Source organism: Oncorhynchus mykiss, unplaced genomic scaffold (assembly GCF_013265735.2).
Source record: "Oncorhynchus mykiss isolate Arlee unplaced genomic scaffold, USDA_OmykA_1.1 un_scaffold_144, whole genome shotgun sequence".
NCBI lineage: Eukaryota > Metazoa > Chordata > Actinopteri > Salmoniformes > Salmonidae > Oncorhynchus > Oncorhynchus mykiss.
In genome coordinates, this window is record NW_023493665.1 from 1,091,459 (window position 1) to 1,116,174 (window position 24,716).

At 47.6% G+C, this 24,716-nt stretch overlaps 1 protein-coding gene across 1 annotated transcript; it reads right to left on the reverse strand.

Moving 5' to 3' along the window:
- Positions 1-646: 646 nt before the first annotated feature.
- On the reverse strand, positions 647-4,849 carry LOC110515677 (protein-lysine methyltransferase METTL21C). The gene is made up of 4 exons (XM_036972357.1): positions 4,208-4,849; positions 3,355-3,472; positions 2,088-2,333; positions 647-1,286 (listed from the first exon to the last, which is right to left on the reverse strand). Exons 1-4 carry the CDS (start codon positions 4,541-4,543, stop codon positions 1,114-1,116), a joined length of 873 nt encoding a protein of 290 aa, XP_036828252.1. The 5' UTR covers positions 4,544-4,849; the 3' UTR covers positions 647-1,113.
- Between the last annotated feature and the right edge of the window lie 19,867 nt (positions 4,850-24,716).

Genomic DNA, 24,716 nt, shown 5'->3' on the forward strand with positions numbered 1-24,716 from the left:
ACCTGTTGCCAGGCATTTCAACAGCCAGAATCATGATGGAAAATCACCTGTTGCCAGGCATTTCAACAGCCATAATCATGATGGAAAATCACCTGTTGCCAGGCATTTCAACAGCCAGAATCATGATGGAAAATCACCTGTTGCCAGGCATTTCAACAGCCATAATCATGCTGGAAAATCACCTGTTGCCAGGCATTTCAACAGCCATAATCATGAACTAAGTACCTTACTTTATACGGCCGTTGAATTGGTGAAGGCGCCACCTAGTGGAGGAGATGGGGATAATTTACTTCTCCAAGGAGAGACACATTGGTTAGATCGCTTGATCACTCTAGCAGTTCTCAATGAGGAATGCTATTTTTCTAGTATGTTCTAAATAGACCAAAAATGTAGGTAATGACATCATAATGACCGGTAATGACATCATAATGACCAGTAATGACATCATAATGACAGGGAATGACATCATAATGACCGGTAATGACATCATAATGAATGAATGAAGACATTTTTTATTTAATTTGGAACATTTTCTATAATTGTTATTTTACTTTTGAAGATGTGCTGTTGGTTGTGTAGATTGGTAGGAAAGACATTCAATGTAATAAATGTTTTGATATGTTTAAGGCAGCAAAACGTCAACGTGTAGACTTTTACTAGAAACTTTATATATCCAAAACAAATTATATTTGAATACAGAATGGAACAAGACAGCAAAGTACATACTTTTATAATATTATCAATACAAACTACATGTAACAACTAAGTACTAGAAAGTACTAGAAAGTAACAATAAAGTACTAGATATAGCAGGTAAGTATTGAGTAGAACATCAAACATCAACAACTGACATCATCCGTAGTCCATCCACATCCATTATCATTAGCCAAGATATCCGCCTTCTGTCTTCAAGCATTTCTCAGAGGAAGAAGGGACAGGACGTCTTGGTTACATTTAGCATAGTCTGCAGGATGTTAACTAGTCCTTTGTCTTCCCTAATCCCTACCTTTTACACATGGGCATAAACCTCTCCCATCTCAACCAGCAGGGTGGTGTTGAAGGTGATCCTCTGTCTCTCTGCATGTGGCCTTGAAGATCTTAACCTCTCCCATCTCAGCCAGCAGGGTGGTGTTGAAGGTGGTCCTCTGTCTCTCTACATGTGGCCTTGAAGATCTTAACCTCTCCCATCTCAGCCAGGAGGGTGGTGTTGAAGGTGTTCTTGAAGTCCTCAGTGAATACCAGGTCTGTGGGAAAGCGGACCTTGTTGGCCCAGATCAGAGTGGTTCCTAAGGGAAATAAAATGAGTTGTTTAAGGCTTTCATGTCTTACTTTCTGGGATTTGTTGTACTTTAAACTGTTCAATGAATCTATCAATGAATCAACTGTTCATCCAACAAATCAACCAATCAACCAACCAATTAACCAATTAACCAATCAACGAATCAATAATTTAACAAATCAACCAATCAATCAATAAACCAATCAATAATTTAACCAATCAACCAATTAACCAATCAACTAATCAATAAACCAATCAACTAATCAACTAATCAACCAATCAACTAATCAACCAATCAATCAACCATTCAGTCAATCAACCAATCAATTAATCAACCAATCAGTCAATCAATCAATCAATCAACTATCCATCCAACCAACCAATCAACTAATCAATAATTTAACAAATCAACCAATTAACCAATCAACTAATCAATAAACCAATCAACTAATCAACCAATCAACTAATCAACCAATCAATCAACCAATCAGTCAATCAACCAATCAATGAATCAACCAATCAGTCAATCAATCAATCAATCAACTATCCATCCAACCAACCAATCAACTAATCAATAATTTAACAAATCAACCAATCAATAATTTAACCAATCAACCAATCAATGAATACATCAACCAATCAAATAATCAATCAATAAACCAATCAATTAATTAATCAACCAATCAACCATTCAACAAATCAACCAATCAATTAATACATCAACCAATCAGTCAATCAATCAACCAACAAATCAGTCAATCAATCAATCAAACAATCAATCAGTCAATATAACAATCAATCAATCAACCTGGATGGCAGAAGTATCTCATGGTGAACAGCAGCTCTTCCAGGTAGTCATGGTGATACACCACGTCAGCCGCCAGCACGTAGTCATAGCGATAGACAGATCTGGGGTAGGTGCGTTCCACGTCAGGACCCCAGGACAGAGCTGCAGCTTGGGGAGTGTACCTACAGCGCCCTCTTGTGTTACGGAGCAGGTTGGCTCTCAGGTTACCTATGATCTCTGGCAGGTCTGTAGCTGTGATCCAGGCACCTGGGGACAGGAAGCACTCTGTTATTCAACTAACAGACACACAGGTGGCCAGTACCAAATCAACCCCAAGCCTCTAGTTGTCTAGTCGCCGTGGACACTTCATGCAGATCTGAAAAGATTGGATAGGTGTAAGTGGTATAGAATGCCGGGACTTCCTCCACCTAGCTAGGACCTCCTCCACCTTGATAGGACCTCCTCCACCTTGCTAGGACCTCCTCCACCTTGATAGGACCTCCTCCACCTTGATAGGACCTCCTCCACCTTGATAGACCTCCTCCACCTTGCTATCCACCTTGCTAGGACCTCCTCCACCTTGATAGACCTCCTCCACCTTGATAGGACCTCCTCCACCTTGATAGACCTCCTCCACCTTGATAGGACCTCCTCCACCTTTATAAACCTCCTCCACCTTGATAGGACCTCCTCCACCTTTATAAACCTCCTCCACCTTGATAGGACCTCCTCCACCTTGCTTGCCACCTTGCTTGCCACCTTGATAGGACCTCCTCCACCTTGATAGGACCTCCTGCAACTTGATAGGATCTCCTCCACCTTGTTAGGACCTCCTCCACCTTGATAGGACCTCCTCCACCTTGATAGGACCTCCTCCGCCTTGATAGGACCTCCTCCACCTTGATAGGACCTCCTCCACCTTGATAGGACCTCCTCCGCCGTGATAGGACCTCCTCCACCTTGGTAGGACCTCCTCTGCCTTGCTTGCCACCTTAATAGGACCTCCTCCACTTTGATAGGACCTCCTCCACCTTGATAGGACCTCCTCCACGTTGATAGGACCTCCTCCGCCTTGATAGGACCTCCTCCGCCTTGATAGGACCTCCTCCGCCTTGATAGGACCTCCTCCACCTTGATAGGACCTCCTCCACCTTGCTAGCCACCTTGGTAGGACCTCCTCCACCTTGCTAGCCACCTTGATAGGCTAGGTAGAGATGTTGCCATATTTCTTACACCTCTCCGATCTTCTCAGATGTACAATATGAGTAAATGTAATGCCCAGACTCACCTAGGAGTGTGGCTACAATAGACACTAGGCCAGGACCTGCTCCGAGCTCCAGCACTGCCTTGTCCACCAGGTTCAACTGCTCAACGTTGGTCTCTAGGTAGTGACACAGAGCCAACGCCTGCAGGCAACCAGAGTTACTATAGAAACCATCATTACAGTTGTTAGAACTTCAACCATTGTTACTATAGAAACCATCATTATAGTTGTTAGAACTTCATTAATCATCGTCCTTCCATCCACACTGTGAAAAAATTAACCAATCACCGTCCTCCATCCACACTGTGAAATATTTAACCAATCATCATCCTCCATCCACACTGTGAAATATTTAACCAATCATCATCCTCCATCCACACTGTGAAATATTTAACCAATCATTTGAGCTACTTTGTTAAATTCTCGAAGTGAGTAACTTAATACCACATCCATCCTTATCATACTTCCCAGCATGCTCTATTGTAGGTTGATTTTTAGAATTGTTGGTTTCAATACCTTCAACTCACTGCTATCATCGTTGTCTATGAACGTCATTTTAAATAGTGGACTAACTCACTGCTATCATTGTTATCTATGAATGTCATGTTCAATAGTAGACTAACTCACTGCTATCATTGTTATCTATGAACGTCATGTTAAATAGTAGACTGACTCACTGCTATCATTGTTATCTATGAATGTCATGTTAAATAGTAGACTAACTCACTGCTATCATTGTTATCTATGAATGTCATGTTCAATAGTAGACTAACTCACTGCTATCATTGTTATCTATGAATGTCATGTTAAATAGTAGACTAACTCACTGCTATCATTGTTATCTATGAACGTCATGTTAAATAGTAGACTGACTCACCGCTGGCCAGATGACAGCACCGTAAGAGTCCAAGGCCTCAAAGATGCTGATCTCCTCTCCTACGTAGCAAAACACCTCTTTACCAAACTTGGAGTAGGTAGTGGGGGCCCAGGCCTGCTCCTTCTGCTGCTGGGGTTCAGTCTCCTTGGCTTTGTCATCTGATTCCTCCTCACTGTCTATCACTGTTGTCTCGCTATTATCTTCCTCCGCTTCATCTTCCTCCTCATCATCATCGTTCTCGTCCTCCTCATCTTTCTTCTCGTCTTCCGTTTCCTTCTCTTCTTTCATGATCACAGTCTTCTCCTCCTCTTGGTGAGGTGTGCATAAAGGATCCATCTGCACTGATAAATTACAATGTTACTTCCTCTGCACTGATATATAGTGTCGTAGCTGATGTTGCGTTGATACCTTAGCTTCTAATGGTACAGTCAGCCCTCTCTTCAGGCTCAGTCTCTCCCACACTTTGTAAACACAGCGTCTCTTCAGGCTCAGTCTCTCCCACACTTTGTAAACACAGCGGCCAACACTTGAGTTTTATCTCTCCTCCCTAACTTCACCCCTGCCTTTCTTCACTCCTCCCTGTTACCCTGTTTGGTAACACCATATGTTTTGCTGCTCACAGCCTGTCACAGGCAACCCACTGTAATGACACCCTGACCCCTTCCCCACCCCTCTAGCCTCGATCATCCCCATACGGACGGCCTCACAGAGAACTATGTTGCACTAAATGCACCGTCAACCAAATAATGGAACTAACGTCTCACCCAAAATAAACATCTCAGTCATTACACTCCTCATATTCTCATCTCAGTCAATACACTCCTCATATTCTCATCTCAGTCAATACACTCCTCATATTCTCATCTCAGTCATTACACTCCTCATATTCTCATCTCAGTCAATACACTCCTCATATTCTCATCTCAGTCAATACACTCCTCATATTCTTATCTCAGTCATTACACTCCTCATATTCTCATCTCAGTCAATACACTCCTCATATTCTTATCTCAGTCATTACACTCCTCATATTCTCATCTCAGTCAACACACTCCTCATATTCTCATCTCAGTCAATACACTCCTCATATTCTTATCTCAGTCATTACACTCCTCATATTCTCATCTCAGTCATTACACTCCTCATATTCTCATCTCAGTCAACACACTCCTCATATTCTCATCTCAGTCATTACACTCCTCATATTCTCATCTCAGTCAACACACTCCTCATATTCTCATCTCAGTCATTACACTCCTCATATTCTCATCTCAGTCAACACACTCCTCATATTCTCATCTCAGTCATTACACTCCTCATATTCTCATCTGTCATTACACTCCTCATATTCTCATCTCAGTCAATACACTCCTCATATTCTTATTTCAGTCATTACACTCCTCATATTCTCATCTCAGTCAACACACTCCTCATATTCTTATCTCAGTCATTACACTCCTCATATTCTCATCTCAGTCAACACACTCCTCATATTCTCATCTCAGTCAATACACTCCTCATATTCTCATCTCAGTCAATACACTCCTCATATTCTCATCTCAGTCAACACACTCCTCATATTCTCATCTCAGTCAATACACTCCTCATATTCTCATCTCAGTCAACACACTCCTCATATTCTCATCTCAGTCAACACACTCCTCAAATTCTCATCTCAGTCAACACACTCCTCATATTCTCATCTCAGTCATTACACTCCTCATATTCTCATCTCAGTCAACACACTCCTCATATTCTCATCTCAGTCATTACACTCCTCATATTCTCATCTCAGTCATTACACTCCTCATATTCTCATCTCAGTCAACACACTCCTCATATTCTCATCTCAGTCATTACACTCCTCATATTCTCATCTCAGTCATTACACTCCTCATATTCTCATCTCAGTCAACACACTCCTCATATTCTCATCTCAGTCAACACACTCCTCATATTCTCATCTCAGTCATTACACTCCTCATATTCTCATCTCAGTCAACACACTCCTCATATTCTCATCTCAGTCATTACACTCCTCATATTCTCATCTCAGTCAACACACTCCTCATATTCTCATCTCAGTCAATACACTCCTCATATTCTCATCTCAGTCAACACACTCCTCATATTCTCATCTCAGTCAACACACTCCTCATATTCTCATCTCAGTCAACACACTCCTCATATTCTCATCTCAGTTAATACACTCCTCATATTCTCATCTCAGTCAATATACACTCCTCATATTCTCATCTGTCATTACACTCCTCATATTCTCATCTCAGTCAACACACTCCTCATATTCTCATCTCAGTCAATACACTCCTCATATTCTCATCTCAGTCAATATACACTCCTCATATTCTCATCTGTCATTACACTCCTCATATTCTCATCTCAGTCAACACACTCCTCATATTCTCATCTGTCATTACACTCCTCATATTCTCATCTCAGTCAATACACTCCTCATATTCTCATCTCAGTCAATACACTCCTCATATTCTCATCTCAGTCATTACACTCCTCATATTCTCATCTCAGTCAATACACTCCTCATATTCTCATCTCAGTCAACACACTCCTCATATTCTCATCTCAGTCAACACACTCCTCATATTCTCATCTCAGTCAACACACTCCTCATATTCTCATCTCAGTCATTACACTCCTCATATTCTCATCTCAGTCATTACACTCCTCATATTCTCATCTCAGTCAACACACTCCTCATATTCTCATCTCAGTCAACACACTCCTCATATTCTCATCTCAGTCAACACACTCCTCATATTCTCATCTCAGTCATTACACTCCTCATATTCTCATCTCAGTCAACACACTCCTCATATTCTCATCTCAGTCAACACACTCCTCATATTCTCATCTCAGTCATTACACTCCTCATATTCTCATCTCAGTCATTACACTCCTCATATTCTCATCTCAGTCAACACACTCCTCATATTCTCATCTCAGTCAACACACTCCTCATATTCTCATCTCAGTCAACACACTCCTCATATTCTCATCTCAGTCAACACACTCTTCATATTCTCATCTCAGTCAATACACTCCTCATATTCTCATCTCAGTCAACACACTCCTCATATTCTCATCTCAGTCAACACACTCCTCATATTCTCATCTCAGTCATTACACTCCTCATATTCTCATCTCAGTCAACACACTCCTCATATTCTCATCTCAGTCATTACACTCCTCATATTCTCATCTCAGTCAACACACTCCTCATATTCTCATCTCAGTCAATACACTCCTCATATTCTCATCTCAGTCAACACACTCCTCATATTCTCATCTCAGTCAACACACTCCTCATATTCTCATCTCAGTCAACACACTCCTCATATTCTCATCTCAGTTAATACACTCCTCATATTCTCATCTCAGTCAATATACACTCCTCATATTCTCATCTGTCATTACACTCCTCATATTCTCATCTCAGTCAACACACTCCTCATATTCTCATCTCAGTCAATACACTCCTCATATTCTCATCTCAGTCAATATACACTCCTCATATTCTCATCTGTCATTACACTCCTCATATTCTCATCTCAGTCAACACACTCCTCATATTCTCATCTGTCATTACACTCCTCATATTCTCATCTCAGTCAATACACTCCTCATATTCTCATCTCAGTCAATACACTCCTCATATTCTCATCTCAGTCATTACACTCCTCATATTCTCATCTCAGTCAATACACTCCTCATATTCTCATCTCAGTCAACACACTCCTCATATTCTCATCTCAGTCAACACACTCCTCATATTCTCATCTCAGTCAACACACTCCTCATATTCTCATCTCAGTCATTACACTCCTCATATTCTCATCTCAGTCATTACACTCCTCATATTCTCATCTCAGTCAACACACTCCTCATATTCTCATCTCAGTCAACACACTCCTCATATTCTCATCTCAGTCAACACACTCCTCATATTCTCATCTCAGTCATTACACTCCTCATATTCTCATCTCAGTCAACACACTCCTCATATTCTCATCTCAGTCAACACACTCCTCATATTCTCATCTCAGTCATTACACTCCTCATATTCTCATCTCAGTCATTACACTCCTCATATTCTCATCTCAGTCAACACACTCCTCATATTCTCATCTCAGTCAACACACTCCTCATATTCTCATCTCAGTCAACACACTCCTCATATTCTCATCTCAGTCAACACACTCTTCATATTCTCATCTCAGTCAATACACTCCTCATATTCTCATCTCAGTCAACACACTCCTCATATTCTCATCTCAGTCAACACACTCTTCATATTCTCATCTCAGTCAACACACTCTTCATATTCTCATCTCAGTCAATACACTCCTCATATTCTCATCTCAGTCAACACACTCCTCATATTCTCATCTCAGTCAACACACTCCTCATATTCTCATCTCAGTCAACACACTCTTCATATTCTCATCTCAGTCAACACACTCCTCATATTCTCATCTCAGTCAACACACTCCTCATATTCTCATCTCAGTCAACACACTCCTCATATTCTCATCTCAGTCAATATACACTCCTCATATTCTCATCTCAGTCATTACACTCCTCATATTCTCATCTCAGTCAACACACTCCTCATATTCTCATCTCAGTCAACACACTCCTCATATTCTCATCTCAGTCAATACACTCCTCATATTCTCATCTCAGTCATTACACTCCTCATATTCTCATCTCAGTCAACACACTCCTCATATTCTCATCTCAGTCAACACACTCCTCATATTCTCATCTCAGTCAACACACTCCTCATATTCTCATCTCAGTCAACACACTCCTCATATTCTCATCTCAGTCAACACACTCCTCATATTCTCATCTCAGTCAATACACTCCTCATATTCTCATCTCAGTCAATACACTCCTCATATTCTCATCTCAGTCAACACACTCCTCATATTCTCATCTGTCATTACACTCCTCATATTCTCATCTCAGTCAATACACTCCTCATATTCTCATCTCAGTCAACACACTCTTCATATTCTCATCTCAGTCAACACACTCCTCATATTCTCATCTCAGTCATTACACTCCTCATATTCTCATCTCAGTCAATACACTCCTCATATTCTCATCTCAGTCAATACACTCCTCATATTCTCATCTCAGTCAACACACTCCTCATATTCTTTCCTGCATTGAAAAATACAGCGTGAGCGGCTATTCTGACTCTATTCTGGTTCTATTCTGGCTCTATTCTGGCTCTATTCTGGTTCTATTCTGGCTCTATTCTGGCTCTATTCTGGCTCTATTCTGACTCTATTCTGACTCTATTCTGGCTCTATTCTGGCTCTATTCTGGCTCTATTCTGACTCTATTCTGGCTCTATTCTGACTCTATTCTGGCTCTATTCTGACTCTATTCTGGCTCTATTCTGACTCTATTCTGGCTCTATTCTGGCTCTATTCTGACTCTATTCTGACTCTATTCTGGCTCTATTCTGGCTCTATTCTGACTCTATTCTGACTCTATTCTGGCTCTATTCTGGCTCTATTCTGGCTCTATTCTGGATCTATTCTGGGTCTATTCTAGCTCTATTCTGGTTCTATTCTGGCTCTATTCTAGCTCTCTTCTGGCTCTATTCTAGCTCTATTCTGGCTCTATTCTAGCTCTATTCTGACTCTATTCTAGCTCTATTCTGGCTGTATTCTAGCTCTATTCTGGCTCTATTCTAGCTCTATTCTGACTCTCTTCTAGCTCTATTCTAGCTCTGTTCTGGCTCTATTCTGGCTCTATTCTGACTCTATTCTGGCTCTATTCTAGCTCTATTCTGGCTCTATTCTAGCTCTATTCTGACTCTCTTCTAGCTCTATTCTAGCTCTGTTCTGGCTCTATTCTGGCTCTATTCTGACTCTATTCTGGCTCTATTCTAGCTCTATTCTGGCTCTATTCTAGCTCTATTCTGGCCCACGTTGACTCCAATGCTTCCCACAGTTGTGTCAAGTTGGCTGGATGTCCTTTGGATGGTGGACCAATCCTGACATACAGAAAAATGTTGATCGTGAAAACCCCAGCAGCTTTGTAGTTCTTGACACAAACCGCCTGGTACCTACTACCACACCCCGTTCAAAGGCACTTTAATATTTTGCCTTGGCCATTTACCCTCCGAATGGCACACACACACAATCCACATCCCAAGACTTATAAAGCCTTCAACCTGTCTCCTCCCCTTCATCAACACTGATTGAAGTGGATTTGGGATCTTTCACCTGGATTAAACTGGTCAGTGTCTGTCATGGAAAGAACAGGTGTTCAGTGTATGTGGCTGTAATATCTGACCTGAGTGGTGACCTGTGTTGGCTTGACTCTGGTATATCTGTAGCAGGTTTAGTAACAGTCTTGACCTCTGGGTCTGATTTAGTCTCCTTGTAGGGACACTTAGAAATGAGGCCTAATTAAAAACAGGGAGTTCTCTGGTTCCCGGGTTTGCTTGGATCACCAAAATACCACTGTCTCAAGTTTGACTGATGCCAAGCTTGAGGAATCCACTTGGTCAACGTTACTTGGCCATCGCCCTTCTCCTATCAATACCTATTGGATATTGCCAACAAATGACAGAGTCAAATCAGTATATATATATATATATATATATATATATATATATATATATATATATATATATATATATATATATATTTACCCCTTTTTCTCCCCAATTAATTGGTAGTTACAGTCCTCTGAAACCCCAACCGCACTGCTTCTTGACACATTGCCCACTTAACCCGGAAGTCAGCAGCACCAATGAGTCGGAGGAAACACCGTACACCTGGCGAGTCGCTAGTGCACAATGGGACGAGGACATCCCTGCCGGACAAACCCTCCCCTGACCCGGACGACGCTGGGCCAATTGTGCACCGCCCAATGGGTCTCCCGGTCGCGGCCGGCGGCAACTGAACCTGGACTCCATAGCTTCACCAAAGGACAGGGGTAACAGAATAGGGCTGTCTACTAGCTGCTCTACCCTCATAGATCCACCAGAGGACAGGGGTAACAGAATAGGGCTGTCTACTAGCTGCTCTACCCTCATAGATCCACCAGAGGACAGGGGTAACAGAATAGGGCTGTCTGCTAGCTGCTCTACCCTCATAGATCCACCAGAGGACAGGGGTAACAGAATAGGGCTTTCTGCTAGCTGATCTACCCTCATAGATCCACCAGAGGACAGGGGTAATAGAATAGGGCTGTCTACTAGCTGCTATACCCTCATAGATCCACCAGAGGACAGGGGTAACAGAATATGGCTTTCTGCAGTGCAATCTCATATGTCAGACCCCGGGCAGACCCCAAGACAGGTCATCAGGGGGGATTTGTAACTCTGACCTCCCATTAAAAACTGTTTTGATTTCGTCAGCATTTGGCCTGGCTAAGAGAATTTGACCTGAATACGCCAGCTCTCGGGTTTCTGATATGACCGTTAAAACCAAATCTAATCCAGCCTGAAACCCTTTTGTCAGAGGTCCTTGGTATGCCCCTGCCTCTGCCCTACATAGCTCGGTATGAGGGGTCTGATGAGGGGGACAGGGCCAAAGGAAATGGCTGGTCCACAGAGAGAGGGAGTGATGTCAGTGTCTGATTCTGTTGTGGTATTGTTGTACTGTGACCTTTTATAATTATTTTGACTTGGTAACCAATAGCAAGCCATTTCTAGATTTAACCTATCATAGAGGGCAGAGGTTGCCGGGTGAACTGATTCAAATGGCAGCTTGGAGGCAACCCCCATACCAGTATGTTGTTGTGGTATTGTTGTACTTTGACCAACCCCCATTCCAGAATGTTGTTGTAGTATTGTTGTACTGTGACCAACCCCCATTCCAGAATGTTGTTGTAGTATTGTTGTACTGTGACCAACCCCCATTCCAGAATGTTGTTGTAGTATTGTTGTACTGTGACCAACCCCCATTCCAGAATGTTGTTGTAGTATTGTTGTACTGTGACCAACCCCCATTCCAGTATGTTGTTGTAGTATTGTTGTACTGTGACCAACCCCCATTCCAGTATGTTGTTGTAGTATTGTTGTACTGTGACCAACCCCCATTCCAGTATGTTGTTTGTGTATTGTTGTACTGTGACCAACCCCCATACCAGTATGTTGTTGTAGTATTGTTGTACTGTGACCAACCCCCATTCCAGTATGTTGTTGTGGTATTGTTGTACTGTGACCAACCCCCATTCCAGTATGTTGTTGTAGTATTGTTGTACTGTGACCAACCCCCATTCCAGAATGTTGTTGTAGTATTGTTGTACTGTGACCAACCCCCATTCCAGTATGTTGTTGTAGTATTGTTGTACTGTGACCAACCCCCATTCCAGTATGTTGTTGTGGTATTGTTGTACTGTGACAAACCCCCATTCCAGTATGTTGTTGTAGTATTGTTGTACTGTGACCAACCCCCATTCCAGTATGTTGTTGTAGTATTGTTGTACTGTGACCAACCCCCATTCCAGTATGTTGTTGTAGTATTGTTGTACTGTGACCAACCCCCATTCCAGTATGTTGTTGTAGTATTGTTGTACTGTGACCAACCCCCATTCCAGTATGTTGTTGTAGTATAGTTGTACTGTGACCAACCCCCATACCAGTATGTTGTTGTAGTATTGTTGTACTGTGACCAACCCCCATTCCAGTATGTTGTTGTAGTATTGTTGTACTGTGACCAACTCCCATTCCAGTATGTTGTTGTAGTATTGTTGTACTGTGACCAACCCCCATTCCAGTATGTTGTTGTAGTATTGTTGTACTGTGATCAACTCCCATTCCAGTATGTTGTTGTAGTATTGTTGTACTGTGACCAACCCCCATTCCAGTATGTTGTTGTAGTATTGTTGTACTGTGACCAACCCCCATTCCAGTATGTTGTTGTGGTATTGTTGTACTGTGACCAACCCCCATTCCAGTATGTTGTTGTAGTATTGTTGTACTGTGACCAACCCCCATTCCAGTATGTTGTTGTAGTATTGTTGTACTGTGATCAACCCCCATTCCAGTATGTTGTTGTAGTATTGTTGTACTGTGACCAACCCCCATTCCAGTATGTTGTTGTAGTATTGTTGTACTGTGACCAACCCCCATACCAGTATGTTGTTGTGGTAATCAGATCCAGCAAGCGGTACAGGGGGGGGGGGGGGGGGGGGGGGGGTGTATGTTTAGTTGTTGTAGGGGGTCTGGTGTTATAGTGTTATGGGGGGGTATGTTTAGTTGTGGTAGGGGGCCTGGTGTTGTAGTGTTATGGGGGGGGGGGGGGGGGTATGTTTAGTTGTGGTAGGGGGTCTGGTGTTGTAGTGTTATGGGGGGGTATGTTTAGTTGTGGTAGGGGGTCTGGTGTTGTAGTGTTATGGGGGGGGTATGTTTAGTTGTGGTAGGGGGTCTGGTGTTGTAGTGTTATGGGGGGGGTATGTTTAGTTGTGGTAGGGGGTCTGGTGTTGTAGTGTTATGGGGGGGGTACGTTTAGTTGTGGTAAGGGTCTGGTGTTGTAGTGTTATGGGGGGGGGGGGTAGGTTTAGTTGTGGTAGGGGGTCTGGTGTTGTAGTGTTATGGGGGGGGGGGGTAGGTTTAGTTGTGGTAGGGGGTCTGGTGTTGTAGTGTTATGGGGGGGGTAGGTTTAGTCGTGGTAGGGGGCCTGGTGTTGTAGTGTTATGGGGGGGGGGGGGTAGGTTTAGTTGTGGTAGGGGGTCTGGTGTTGTAGTGTTATGGGGGGGGGGGTATGTTTAGTTGTGGTAGGGGGTCTGGTGTTGTAGTGTTATGGGGGGGGGGGGTAGGTTTAGTTGTGGTAGGGGGCCTGGTGTTGTAGTGTTATGGGGTGGGGGGTAGGTTTAGTTGTGGTAGGGGGTCTGGTGTTGCAGTGTTATGGGGGGGGGGGTAGGTTTAGTTGTGGTAGGGGTCCTGGTGTTGTAGTGTTATGGGGGGGGGGGGGGGGTAGGTTTAGTTGTGGTAGGGGGTCTGGTGTTGTAGTGTTATGGGGGGGGGTAGGTTTAGTTGTGGTAGGGGGTCTGGTGTTGTAGTGTTATGGGGGGGGGGGGTAGGTTTAGTTGTGGTAGGGGGCCTGGTGTTGTAGTGTTATGGGGGGGGGGGGGGGGTAGGTTTAGTTGTGGTAGGGGGTCTGGTGTTGTAGTGTTATGGGGGGGGGGGGTATGTTTAGTTGTGGTAGGGGGTCTGGTGTTGTAGTGTTATGGGGGGGGGTAGGTTTAGTTGTGGTAGGGGGTCTGGTGTTGTAGTGTTATGGGGGTGGGTATGTTTAGTTGTGGTAGGGGGTCTGGTGTTGTAGTGTTATGGGGGGGGGGGTAGGTTTAGTTGTGGTAGGGGGTCTGGTGTTGTAGTGTTATGGGGGGGGGGTAGGTTTAGTTGTGGTAGGGGGTCTGGTGTTGTAGTGTTATGGGGTGGGGGGGTAGGTTTAGTTGTGGTAGGGGGCCTGGTGTTGTAGTGTTATGGGGGGGGGGGTAGGTTTAGTTGTGGTAGGGGGTCTGGTGTTGTAGTGTTATGGGGGGGGGTATGTTTAGTTGTGGTAGGGGGTCTGGTGTTGTAGTGTTATGGGGGGGGGGTATGTTTAGTTGTGGTAGGGGGTCTGGTGTTGTAGTGTTATGGGGGGGGGTAGGTTTAGTTGTGGTAGGGGGCCTGGTGTTGTAGTGTTATGGGGGGGGGGGTAGGTTTAGTTGTGGTAGGGGGTCTGGTGTTGTAGTGTTATGGGGGGGGGGTGGGTATGTTTAGTTGTGGTAGGGGGTCTGGTGTTGCAGTGTTATGGGGGGGGGGGGGTAGGTTTAGTTGTGGTAGGGGGTCTGGTGTTGTAGTGTTATGGGGGGGTAGGTTTAGTTGTGGTAGGGGGCCTGGTGTTGTAGTGTTATGGGGGGGGGGGTAGGTTTAGTTGTGGTAGGGGGTCTGGTGTTGTAGTGTTATGGGGGGGGGTAGGTTTAGTTGTGGTAGGGGGTCTGGTGTTGTAGTGTTATGGGGGGGGGTATGTTTAGTTGTGGTAGGGGGTCTGGTGTTGTAGTGTTATGGGGGGGGTATGTTTAGTTGTGGTAGGGGGTCTGGTGTTGTAGTGTTATGGGGGGGGGTAGGTTTAGTTGTGGTAGGGGGCCTGGTGTTGTAGTGTTATGGGGGGGGGGGGGTAGGTTTAGTTGTGGTAGGGGGTCTGGTGTTGTAGTGTTATGGGGGGGGGGGTGGGTATGTTTAGTTGTGGTAGGGGGTCTGGTGTTGTAGTGTTATGGGGGGGGGGGGGTAGGTTTAGTTGTGGTAGGGGGTCTGGTGTTGTAGTGTTATGGGGGGGGGGATGTTTAGTTGTGGTTGGGGGTCTGGTGTTGTAGTGTTATGGGGGGGGGGGTATGTTTAGTTGTGGTAGGGGGTCTGGTGTTGTAGTGTTATGGGGGGGGTATGTTTAGTTGTGGTAGGGGGTCTGGTGTTGTAGTGTTATGGGGGGGGGGGGGTATGTTTAGTTGTGGTAGGGGGTCTGGTGTTGTAGTGTTATGGGGGGGGTATGTTTAGTTGTGGTAGGGGGTCTGGTGTTGTAGTGTTATGGGGGGGGTATGTTTAGTTGTGGTAGGGGGTCTGGTGTTGTAGTGTTATGGGGGGGGGTATGTTTAGTTGTGGTAGGGGGTCTGGTGTTGTAGTGTTATGGGGGGGGGTACGTTTAGTTGTGGTAAGGGTCTGGTGTTGTAGTGTTATGGGGGGGGGGGGGTAGGTTTAGTTGTGGTAGGGGGTCTGGTGTTGTAGTGTTATGGGGGGGGGGGGGTAGGTTTAGTTGTGGTAGGGGGTCTGGTGTTGTAGTGTTATGGGGGGGGTAGGTTTAGTCGTGGTAGGGGGCCTGGTGTTGTAGTGTTATGGGGGGGGGGGGGGTAGGTTTAGTTGTGGTAGGGGGTCTGGTGTTGTAGTGTTATGGGGGGGGGGGGTATGTTTAGTTGTGGTAGGGGGTCTGGTGTTGTAGTGTTATGGGGGGGGGGGTAGGTTTAGTTGTGGTAGGGGGCCTGGTGTTGTAGTGTTATGGGGTGGGGGGTAGGTTTAGTTGTGGTAGGGGGTCTGGTGTTGCAGTGTTATGGGGGGGGGGGGGTAGGTTTAGTTGTGGTAGGGGTCCTGGTGTTGTAGTGTTATGGGGGGGGGGGGGTAGGTTTAGTTGTGGTAGGGGGTCTGGTGTTGTAGTGTTATGGGGGGGGTAGGTTTAGTTGTGGTAGGGGGTCTGGTGTTGTAGTGTTATGGGGGGGGGGGGGTAGGTTTAGTTGTGGTAGGGGGCCTGGTGTTGTAGTGTTATGGGGGGGGGGGGGTAGGTTTAGTTGTGGTAGGGGGTCTGGTGTTGTAGTGTTATGGGGGGGGGGGGGGTATGTTTAGTTGTGGTAGGGGGTCTGGTGTTGTAGTGTTATGGGGGGGGGTAGGTTTAGTTGTGGTAGGGGGTCTGGTGTTGTAGTGTTATGGGGGTGGGTATGTTTAGTTGTGGTAGGGGGTCTGGTGTTGTAGTGTTATGGGGGGGGGGTAGGTTTAGTTGTGGTAGGGGGTCTGGTGTTGTAGTGTTATGGGGGGGGGGGTAGGTTTAGTTGTGGTAGGGGGTCTGGTGTTGTAGTGTTATGGGGTGGGGGGGTAGGTTTAGTTGTGGTAGGGGGCCTGGTGTTGTAGTGTTATGGGGGGGGGGGTAGGTTTAGTTGTGGTAGGGGGTCTGGTGTTGTAGTGTTATGGGGGGGGGTATGTTTAGTTGTGGTAGGGGGTCTGGTGTTGTAGTGTTATGGGGGGGGGGTATGTTTAGTTGTGGTAGGGGGTCTGGTGTTGTAGTGTTATGGGGGGGGGTAGGTTTAGTTGTGGTAGGGGGCCTGGTGTTGTAGTGTTATGGGGGGGGGGGGTAGGTTTAGTTGTGGTAGGGGGTCTGGTGTTGTAGTGTTATGGGGGGGGGGTGGGTATGTTTAGTTGTGGTAGGGGGTCTGGTGTTGTAGTGTTATGGGGGGGGGGGGGGGGTAGGTTTAGTTGTGGTAGGGGGTCTGGTGTTGTAGTGTTATGGGGGGGTAGGTTTAGTTGTGGTAGGGGGCCTGGTGTTGTAGTGTTATGGGGGGGGGGGTAGGTTTAGTTGTGGTAGGGGGTCTGGTGTTGTAGTGTTATGGGGGGGGGGGTAGGTTTAGTTGTGGTAGGGGGTCTGGTGTTGTAGTGTTATGGGGGGGGGTATGTTTAGTTGTGGTAGGGGGTCTGGTGTTGTAGTGTTATGGGGGGGGGTATGTTTAGTTGTGGTAGGGGGTCTGGTGTTGTAGTGTTATGGGGGGGGGGGTAGGTTTAGTTGTGGTAGGGGGCCTGGTGTTGTAGTGTTATGGGGGGGGGGGTAGGTTTAGTTGTGGTAGGGGGTCTGGTGTTGTAGTGTTATGGGGGGGGGGTGGGTATGTTTAGTTGTGGTAGGGGGTCTGGTGTTGTAGTGTTATGGGGGGGGGGGGTAGGTTTAGTTGTGGTAGGGGGTCTGGTGTTGTAGTGTTATGGGGGGGGGATGTTTAGTTGTGGTTGGGGGTCTGGTGTTGTAGTGTTATGGGGGGGGGGTATGTTTAGTTGTGGTAGGGGGTCTGGTGTTGTAGTGTTATGGGGGGGGTATGTTTAGTTGTGGTAGGGGGTCTGGTGTTGTAGTGTTATGGGGGGGGGGGGGTATGTTTAGTTGTGGTAGGGGGTCTGGTGTTGTAGTGTTATGGGGGGGGTATGTTTAGTTGTGGTAGGGGGTCTGGTGTTGTAGTGTTATGGGGGGGGGTATGTTTAGTTGTGGTAGGGGGTCTGGTGTTGTAGTGTTATGGGGGGGGGTATGTTTAGTTGTGGTAGGGGGTCTGGTGTTGTAGTGTTATGGGGGGGGGGTAGGTTTGGTTGTGGTAGGGGGCCTGGTGTTGTAGTGTTATGGGGGGGGGGGTAGGTTTAGTTGTGGTAGGGGGTCTGGTGTTGTAGTGTTATGGGGGGGGGGTGGGTATGTTTAGTTGTGGTAGGGGGTCTGGTGTTGTAGTGTTATGGGGGGGGGGGTAGGTTTAGTTGTGGTAGGGGGTCTGGTGTTGTAGTGTTATGGGGGGGGGGTGGGTATGTTTAGTTGTGGTAGGGGGTCTGGTGTTGTAGTGTTATGGGGGGGGGGTATGTTTAGTTGTGGTAGGGGGTCTGGTGTTGTAGTGTTATGGGGGGGGATGTTTAGTTGTGGTTGGGGGTCTGGTGTTGTAGTGTTATGGGGGGGGGGGGGTATGTTTAGTTGTGGTAGGGGGTCTGGTGTTGTAGTGTTATGGGGGGGGTATGTTTAGTTGTGGTAGGGGGTCTGGTGTTGTAGTGTTATGGGGGGGGGGGGGGGTATGTTTAGTTGTGGTAGGGGGTCTGGTGTTGTAGTGTTATGGGGGGGGGTATGTTTAGTTGTGGTAGGGGGTCTGGTGTTGTAGTGTTATGGGGGGGTATGTTTAGTTGTGGTAGGGGGTCTGGTGTTGTAGTGTTATGGGGGGGGTATGTTTAGTTGTGGTAGGGGGTCTGGTGTTGTAGTGTTATGGGGGGGGGGTATGTTTAGTTGTGGTAGGGGGTCTGGTGTTGTAGTGTTATGGGGGGGGGGTATGTTTAGTTGTGGTAGGGGGTCTGGTGTTGTAGTGTTATGGGGGGGGGTAGGTTTAGTTGTGGTAGGGGGTCTGGTGTTGTAGTGTTATGGGGGGGGTATGTTTAGTTGTGGTAGGGGGTCTGGTGTTGTAGTGTTATGGGGGGGATGTTTAGTTGTGGTAGGGGGTCTGGTGTTGTAGTGTTATGGTGGGGTATGTTTAGTTTTGGTAGGGGGTCTGGTGTTGTAGTGTTATGGGGGGGGGGTAGGTTTAGTTGTGGTAGGGGGTCTGGTGTTGTAGTGTTATGGGGGGGGGTATGTTTAGTTGTGGTAGGGGGTCTGGTGTTGTAGTGTTATGGGGGGGGGGGGTATGTTTAGTTGTGGTAGGGGGTCTGGTGTTGTAGTGTTATGGGGGGGGGTATGTTTAGTTGTGGTAGGGGGTCTGGTGTTGTAGTGTTATGGGGGGGGGGTATGTTTAGTTGTGGTAGGGGGTTTGGTGTTGTAGTGTTATGGGGGGGGGGGTCTGGTGCTGCAGTGTTATGGGGGGGGGGGATATGTTTAGTTGTGGTAGGGGGTCTGGTGTTGTAGTGTTATGGGGGGGGTCTGGTGTTGTAGTGTTATGGGGGGGGGGTCTGGTGTTGTAGTGTTATGGGGGGGGGGGTCTGGTGTTGTAGTGTTATCGGGGGGGGTATGTTTAGTTGTGGTAGGGGGTCTGGTGTTGTAGTGTTATGGGGGGGGGTATGTTTAGTTGTGGTAGGGGGTCTGGTGTTGTAGTGTTATGGGGGGGGGGGTATGTTTAGTTGCGGTAGGGGGTCTGGTGTTGTAGTGTTATGGGGGGGGGGTAGGTTTAGTTGTGGTAGGGGGTCTGGTGTTGTAGTGTTATGGGGGGGGGGGGTAGGTTTAGTGTTGGTAGGGGGTCTGGTGTTGTAGTGTTATGGGGGGGGGGTAGGTTTAGTTGTGGTAGGGGGTCTGGTGTTGTAGTGTTATGGGGGGGGGGGGGTAGGTTTAGTTGTGGTAGGGGGTCTGGTGTTGTAGTGTTATGGGGGGGTGGGGGGTAGGTTTAGTTGTGGTAGGGGGCCTGGTGTTGTAGTGTTATGGGGGGGGGGGGGGGTAGGTTTAGTTGTGGTAGGGGGTCTGGTGTTGTAGTGTTATGGGGGGGGGTATGTTTAGTTGTGGTAGGGGGTCTGGTGTTGTAGTGTTATGGGGGGGGGTAGGTTTAGTTGTGGTAGGGGGTCTGGTGTTGTAGTGTTATGGGGGTGGGTATGTTTAGTTGTGGTAGGGGGTCTGGTGTTGTAGTGTTATGGGGGGGGGTAGGTTTAGTTGTGGTAGGGGGTCTGGTGTTGTAGTGTTATGGGGGGGGTATGTTTAGTTGTGGTAGGGGGTCTGGTGTTGTAGTGTTATGGGGGGGGGGGTAGGTTTAGTTGTGGTAGGGGGCCTGGTGTTGTAGTGTTATGGGGGGGGGGTAGGTTTAGTTGTGGTAGGGGGTCTGGTGTTGTAGTGTTATGGGGGGGGGGGTAGGTTTAGTTGTGGTAGGGGGCCTGGTGTTGTAGTGTTATGGGGGGGGGGGGAGGTTTAGTTGTGGTAGGGGGTCTGGTGTTGTAGTGTTATGGGGGGGGGGTAGGTTTAGTTGTGGTAGGGGGTCTGGTGTTGTAGTGTTATGGGGGGGGGGTATGTTTAGTTGTGGTAGGGGGTCTGGTGTTGTAGTGTTATGGGGGGGGGTATGTTTAGTTGTGGTAGGGGGCCTGGTGTTGTAGTGTTATGGGGGGGGGGGGGGTAGGTTTAGTTGTGGTAGGGGGTCTGGTGTTGTAGTGTTATGGGGGGGGGTAGGTTTAGTTGTGGTAGGGGGCCTGGTGTTGTAGTGTTATGGGGGGGGGGGGGTAGGTTTAGTTGTGGTAGGGGGTCTGGTGTTGTAGTGTTATGGGGGGGGGTATGTATGTTTAGTTGTGGTAGGGGGTCTGGTGTTGTAGTGTTATGGGGGGAGGGGGGTAGGTTTAGTTGTGGTAGGGGGTCTGGTGTTGTAGTGTTATGGGGGGCGATGTTTAGTTGTGGTTGGGGGTCTGGTGTTGTAGTGTTATGGGGGGGGGGGTATGTTTAGTTGTGGTAGGGGGTCTGGTGTTGTAGTGTTATGGGGGGGGTATGTTTAGTTGTGGTAGGGGGTCTGGTGTTGTAGTGTTATGGGGGGGGGGTATGTTTAGTTGTGGTAGGGGGTCTGGTGTTGTAGTGTTATGGGGGGGGGTATGTTTAGTTGTGGTAGGGGGTCTGGTGTTGTAGTGTTATGGGGGGGGGTATGTTTAGTTGTGGTAGGGGGTCTGGTGTTGTAGTGTTATGGGGGGGGGGGGGTAGGTTTAGTTGTGGTAGGGGGTCTGGTGTTGTAGTGTTATGGGGGGGGTATGTTTAGTTGTGGTAGGGGGTCTGGTGTTGTAGTGTTATGGGGGGATGTTTAGTTGTGGTAGGGGGTCTGGTGTTGTAGTGTTATGGGGGGGTATGTTTAGTTTTGGTAGGGGGTCTGGTGTTGTAGTGTTATGGGGGGGGGGTATGTTTAGTTGTGGTAGGGGGTCTGGTGTTGTAGTGTTATGGGGGGGGGTATGTTTAGTTGTGGTAGGGGGTCTGGTGTTGTAGTGTTATGGGGGGGGGGTATGTTTAGTTGTGGTAGGGGGTTTGGTGTTGTAGTGTTATGGGGGGGGGTATGTTTAGTTGTGGTAGGGGGTCTGGTGTTGTAGTGTTATGGGGGGGGGGGGGGTAGGTTTAGTTGTGGTAGGGGGTCTGGTGTTGTAGTGTTATGGGGGGGGTATGTTTAGTTGTGGTAGGGGGTCTGGTGTTGTAGTGTTATGGGGGATGTTTAGTTGTGGTAGGGGGTCTGGTGTTGTAGTGTTATGGGGGGGTATGTTTAGTTTTGGTAGGGGGTCTGGTGTTGTAGTGTTATGGGGGGGGGGTATGTTTAGTTGTGGTAGGGGGTCTGGTGTTGTAGTGTTATGGGGGGGGGTATGTTTAGTTGTGGTAGGGGGTCTGGTGTTGTAGTGTTATGGGGGGGGGGTATGTTTAGTTGTGGTAGGGGGTTTGGTGTTGTAGTGTTATGGGGGGGGGGGGTCTGGTGCTGTAGTGTTATGGGGGGGGGGATATATTTAGTTGTGGTAGGGGGTCTGGTGCTGTAGTGTTATGGGGGGGGGTCTAGTGTTGTAGTGTTATGGGGGGGGGGTCTGGTGTTGTAGTGTTATGGGGGGGGGGGTCTGGTGTTGTAGTGTTATGGGGGGGGGGGTCTGGTGTTGTAGTGTTATGGGGGGGGGGGTATGTTTAGTTGTGGTAGGGGGTCTGGTGTTGTAGTGTTATGGGGGGGGTATGTTTAGTTGTGGTAGGGGGTCTGGTGTTGTAGTGTTATGGGGGGGGGGTAGGTTTAGTTGTGGTAGGGGGTCTGGTGTTGTAGTGTTATGGGGGGGGGGTATGTTTAGTTTTGGTAGGGGGTCTGGTGTTGTAGTGTTATGGGGGGGGTATGTTTAGTTGTGGTAGGGGGTCTGGTGTTGTAGTGTTATGGGGGGGGGGTATGTTTAGTTGTGGTAGGGGGTCTGGTGTTGTAGTGTTATGGGGGGGGGGGTATGTTTAGTTGTGGTAGGGGGTCTGGTGTTGTAGTGTTATGGGGGGGGGGTAGGTTTAGTTGTGGTAGGGGGTCTGGTGTTGTAGTGTTATGGGGGGGTATGTTTAGTTGTGGTAGGGGGCCTGGTGTTGTAGTGTTATGGGGGGGTATGTTTAGTTGTGGTAGGGGGCCTGGTGTTGTAGTGTTATTGGGGGGGGGGGGGGTAGGTTTAGTTGTGGTAGGGGGTCTGGTGTTGTAGTGTTATGGGGGGGGTGGGTATGTTTAGTTGTGGTAGGGGGCCTGGTGTTGTAGTGTTATGGGGGGGGGGGTTAGGTTTAGTTGTGGTAGGGGGTCTGGTGTTGTAGTGTTATGGGGGGGGGGTAGGTTTAGTTGTGGTAGGGGGCCTGGTGTTGTAGTGTTATGGGGGGGGGGGTATGTTTAGTTGTGGTAGGGGGTCTGGTGTTGTAGTGTTATGGGGGGGGGGTAGGTTTAGTTGTGGTAGGGGGTCTGGTGTTGTAGTGTTATGGGGGGGGTATGTTTAGTTGTGGTAGGGGGTCTGGTGTTGTAGTGTTATGGGGGGGGGATGGTAGGTTTAGTTGTGGTAGGGGGTCTGGTGTTGTAGTGTTATGGGGGGGTAGGTTTAGTTGTGGTAGGGGGTCTGGTGTTGTAGTGTTATGGGGGGGGGGGGGGGTAGGTTTAGTTGTGGTAGGGGGTCTGGTGTTGTAGTGTTATGGGGGGGGGTATGTTTAGTTGTGGTAGGGGGCCTGGTGTTGTAGTGTTATGGGGGGGGGGGTAGGTTTAGTTGTGGTAGGGGGTCTGGTGTTGTAGTGTTATGGGGGGGGGTATGTTTAGTTGTGGTAGGGGGTCTGGTGTTGTAGTGTTATGAGGGGGGGGGTAGGTTTAGTTGTGGTAGGGGGTCTGGTGTTGTAGTGTTATGGGGGGGGGGTATGTTTAGTTGTGGTAGGGGGTCTGGTGTTGTAGTGTTATGGGGGGGGTAGGTTTAGTTGTGGTAGGGGGCCTGGTGTTGTAGTGTTATGGGGGCGGGGGGGGTAGGTTTAGTTGTGGTAGGGGGTCTGGTGTTGTAGTGTTATGGGGGGGGGGGGTGGGTATGTTTAGTTGTGGTAGGGGGTCTGGTGTTGTAGTGTTATGGGGGGGGGGGGGTAGGTTTAGTTGTGGTAGGGGGTCTGGTGTTGTAGTGTTATGGGGGGGGGGGGTAGGTTTAGTTGTGGTAGGGGGTCTGGTGTTGTAGTGTTATGGGGGGGGGATGTTTAGTTGTGGTAGGGGGTCTGGTGTTGTAGTGTTATGGGGGGGGGTATGTTTAGTTGTGGTAGGGGGTCTGGTGTTGTAGTGTTATGGGGGGTGGGGTATGTTTAGTTGTGGTAGGGGGTCTGGTGTTGTAGTGTTATGGGGGGGGGTATGTTTAGTTGTGGTAGGGGGTCTGGTGTTGTAGTGTTATGGGGGGGGGGTATGTTTAGTTGTGGTAGGGGGTCTGGTGTTGTAGTGTTATGGGGGGGTATGTTTAGTTGTGGTAGGGGGTCTGGTGTTGTAGTGTTATGGGGGGGTATGTTTAGTTGTGGTAGGGGGTCTGGTGTTGTAGTGTTATGGGGGGGGTAGGTTTAGTTGTGGTAGGGGGTCTGGTGTTGTAGTGTTATGGGGGGGGGTATGTTTAGTTGTGGTAAGGGGTCTGGTGTTGTAGTGTTATGGGGGGGAAGTTTAGTTGTGGTAGGGGGTCTGGTGTTGTAGTGTTATGGGGGGGGGGTATGTTTAGTTGTGGTAGGGGGTCTGGTGTTGTAGTGTTATGGGGGGGATGTTTAGTTGTGGTAGGGGGTCTGGTGTTGTAGTGTTATGGGGGGGGGGGTATGTTTAGTTGTGGTAGGGGGTCTGGTGTTGTAGTGTTATGGGGGGGGGGTATGTTTAGTTGTGGTAGGGGGTCTGGTGTTGTAGTGTTTTGGGGGGGGGTATGTTTAGTTGTGGTAGGGGGTCTGGTGTTGTAGTGTTATGGGGGGGGGGTATGTTTAGTTGTGGTAGGGGGTCTGGTGTTGTAGTGTTATAGGGGGGGGGGTATGTTTAGTTGTGGTAGGGGGTCTGGTGTTGTAGTGTTATGGGGGGGGGTATGTTTAGTTGTGGTAGGGGGTCTGGTGTTGTAGTGTTATGGGGGGGGGGTCTGGTGCTGTAGTGTTATGGGGGGGGGATATGTTTAGTTGTGGTAGGGGGTCTGGTGTTGTAGTGTTATGGGGGGGGGGTCTGGTGTTGTAGTGTTATGGGGGGGGGGTCTGGTGTTGTAGTGTTATGGGGGGTCTGGTGTTGTAGTGTTATGGGGTATGTTTAGTTGTGGTAGGGGGTCTGGTGTTGTAGTTTTATGGGGGGGGGGGGG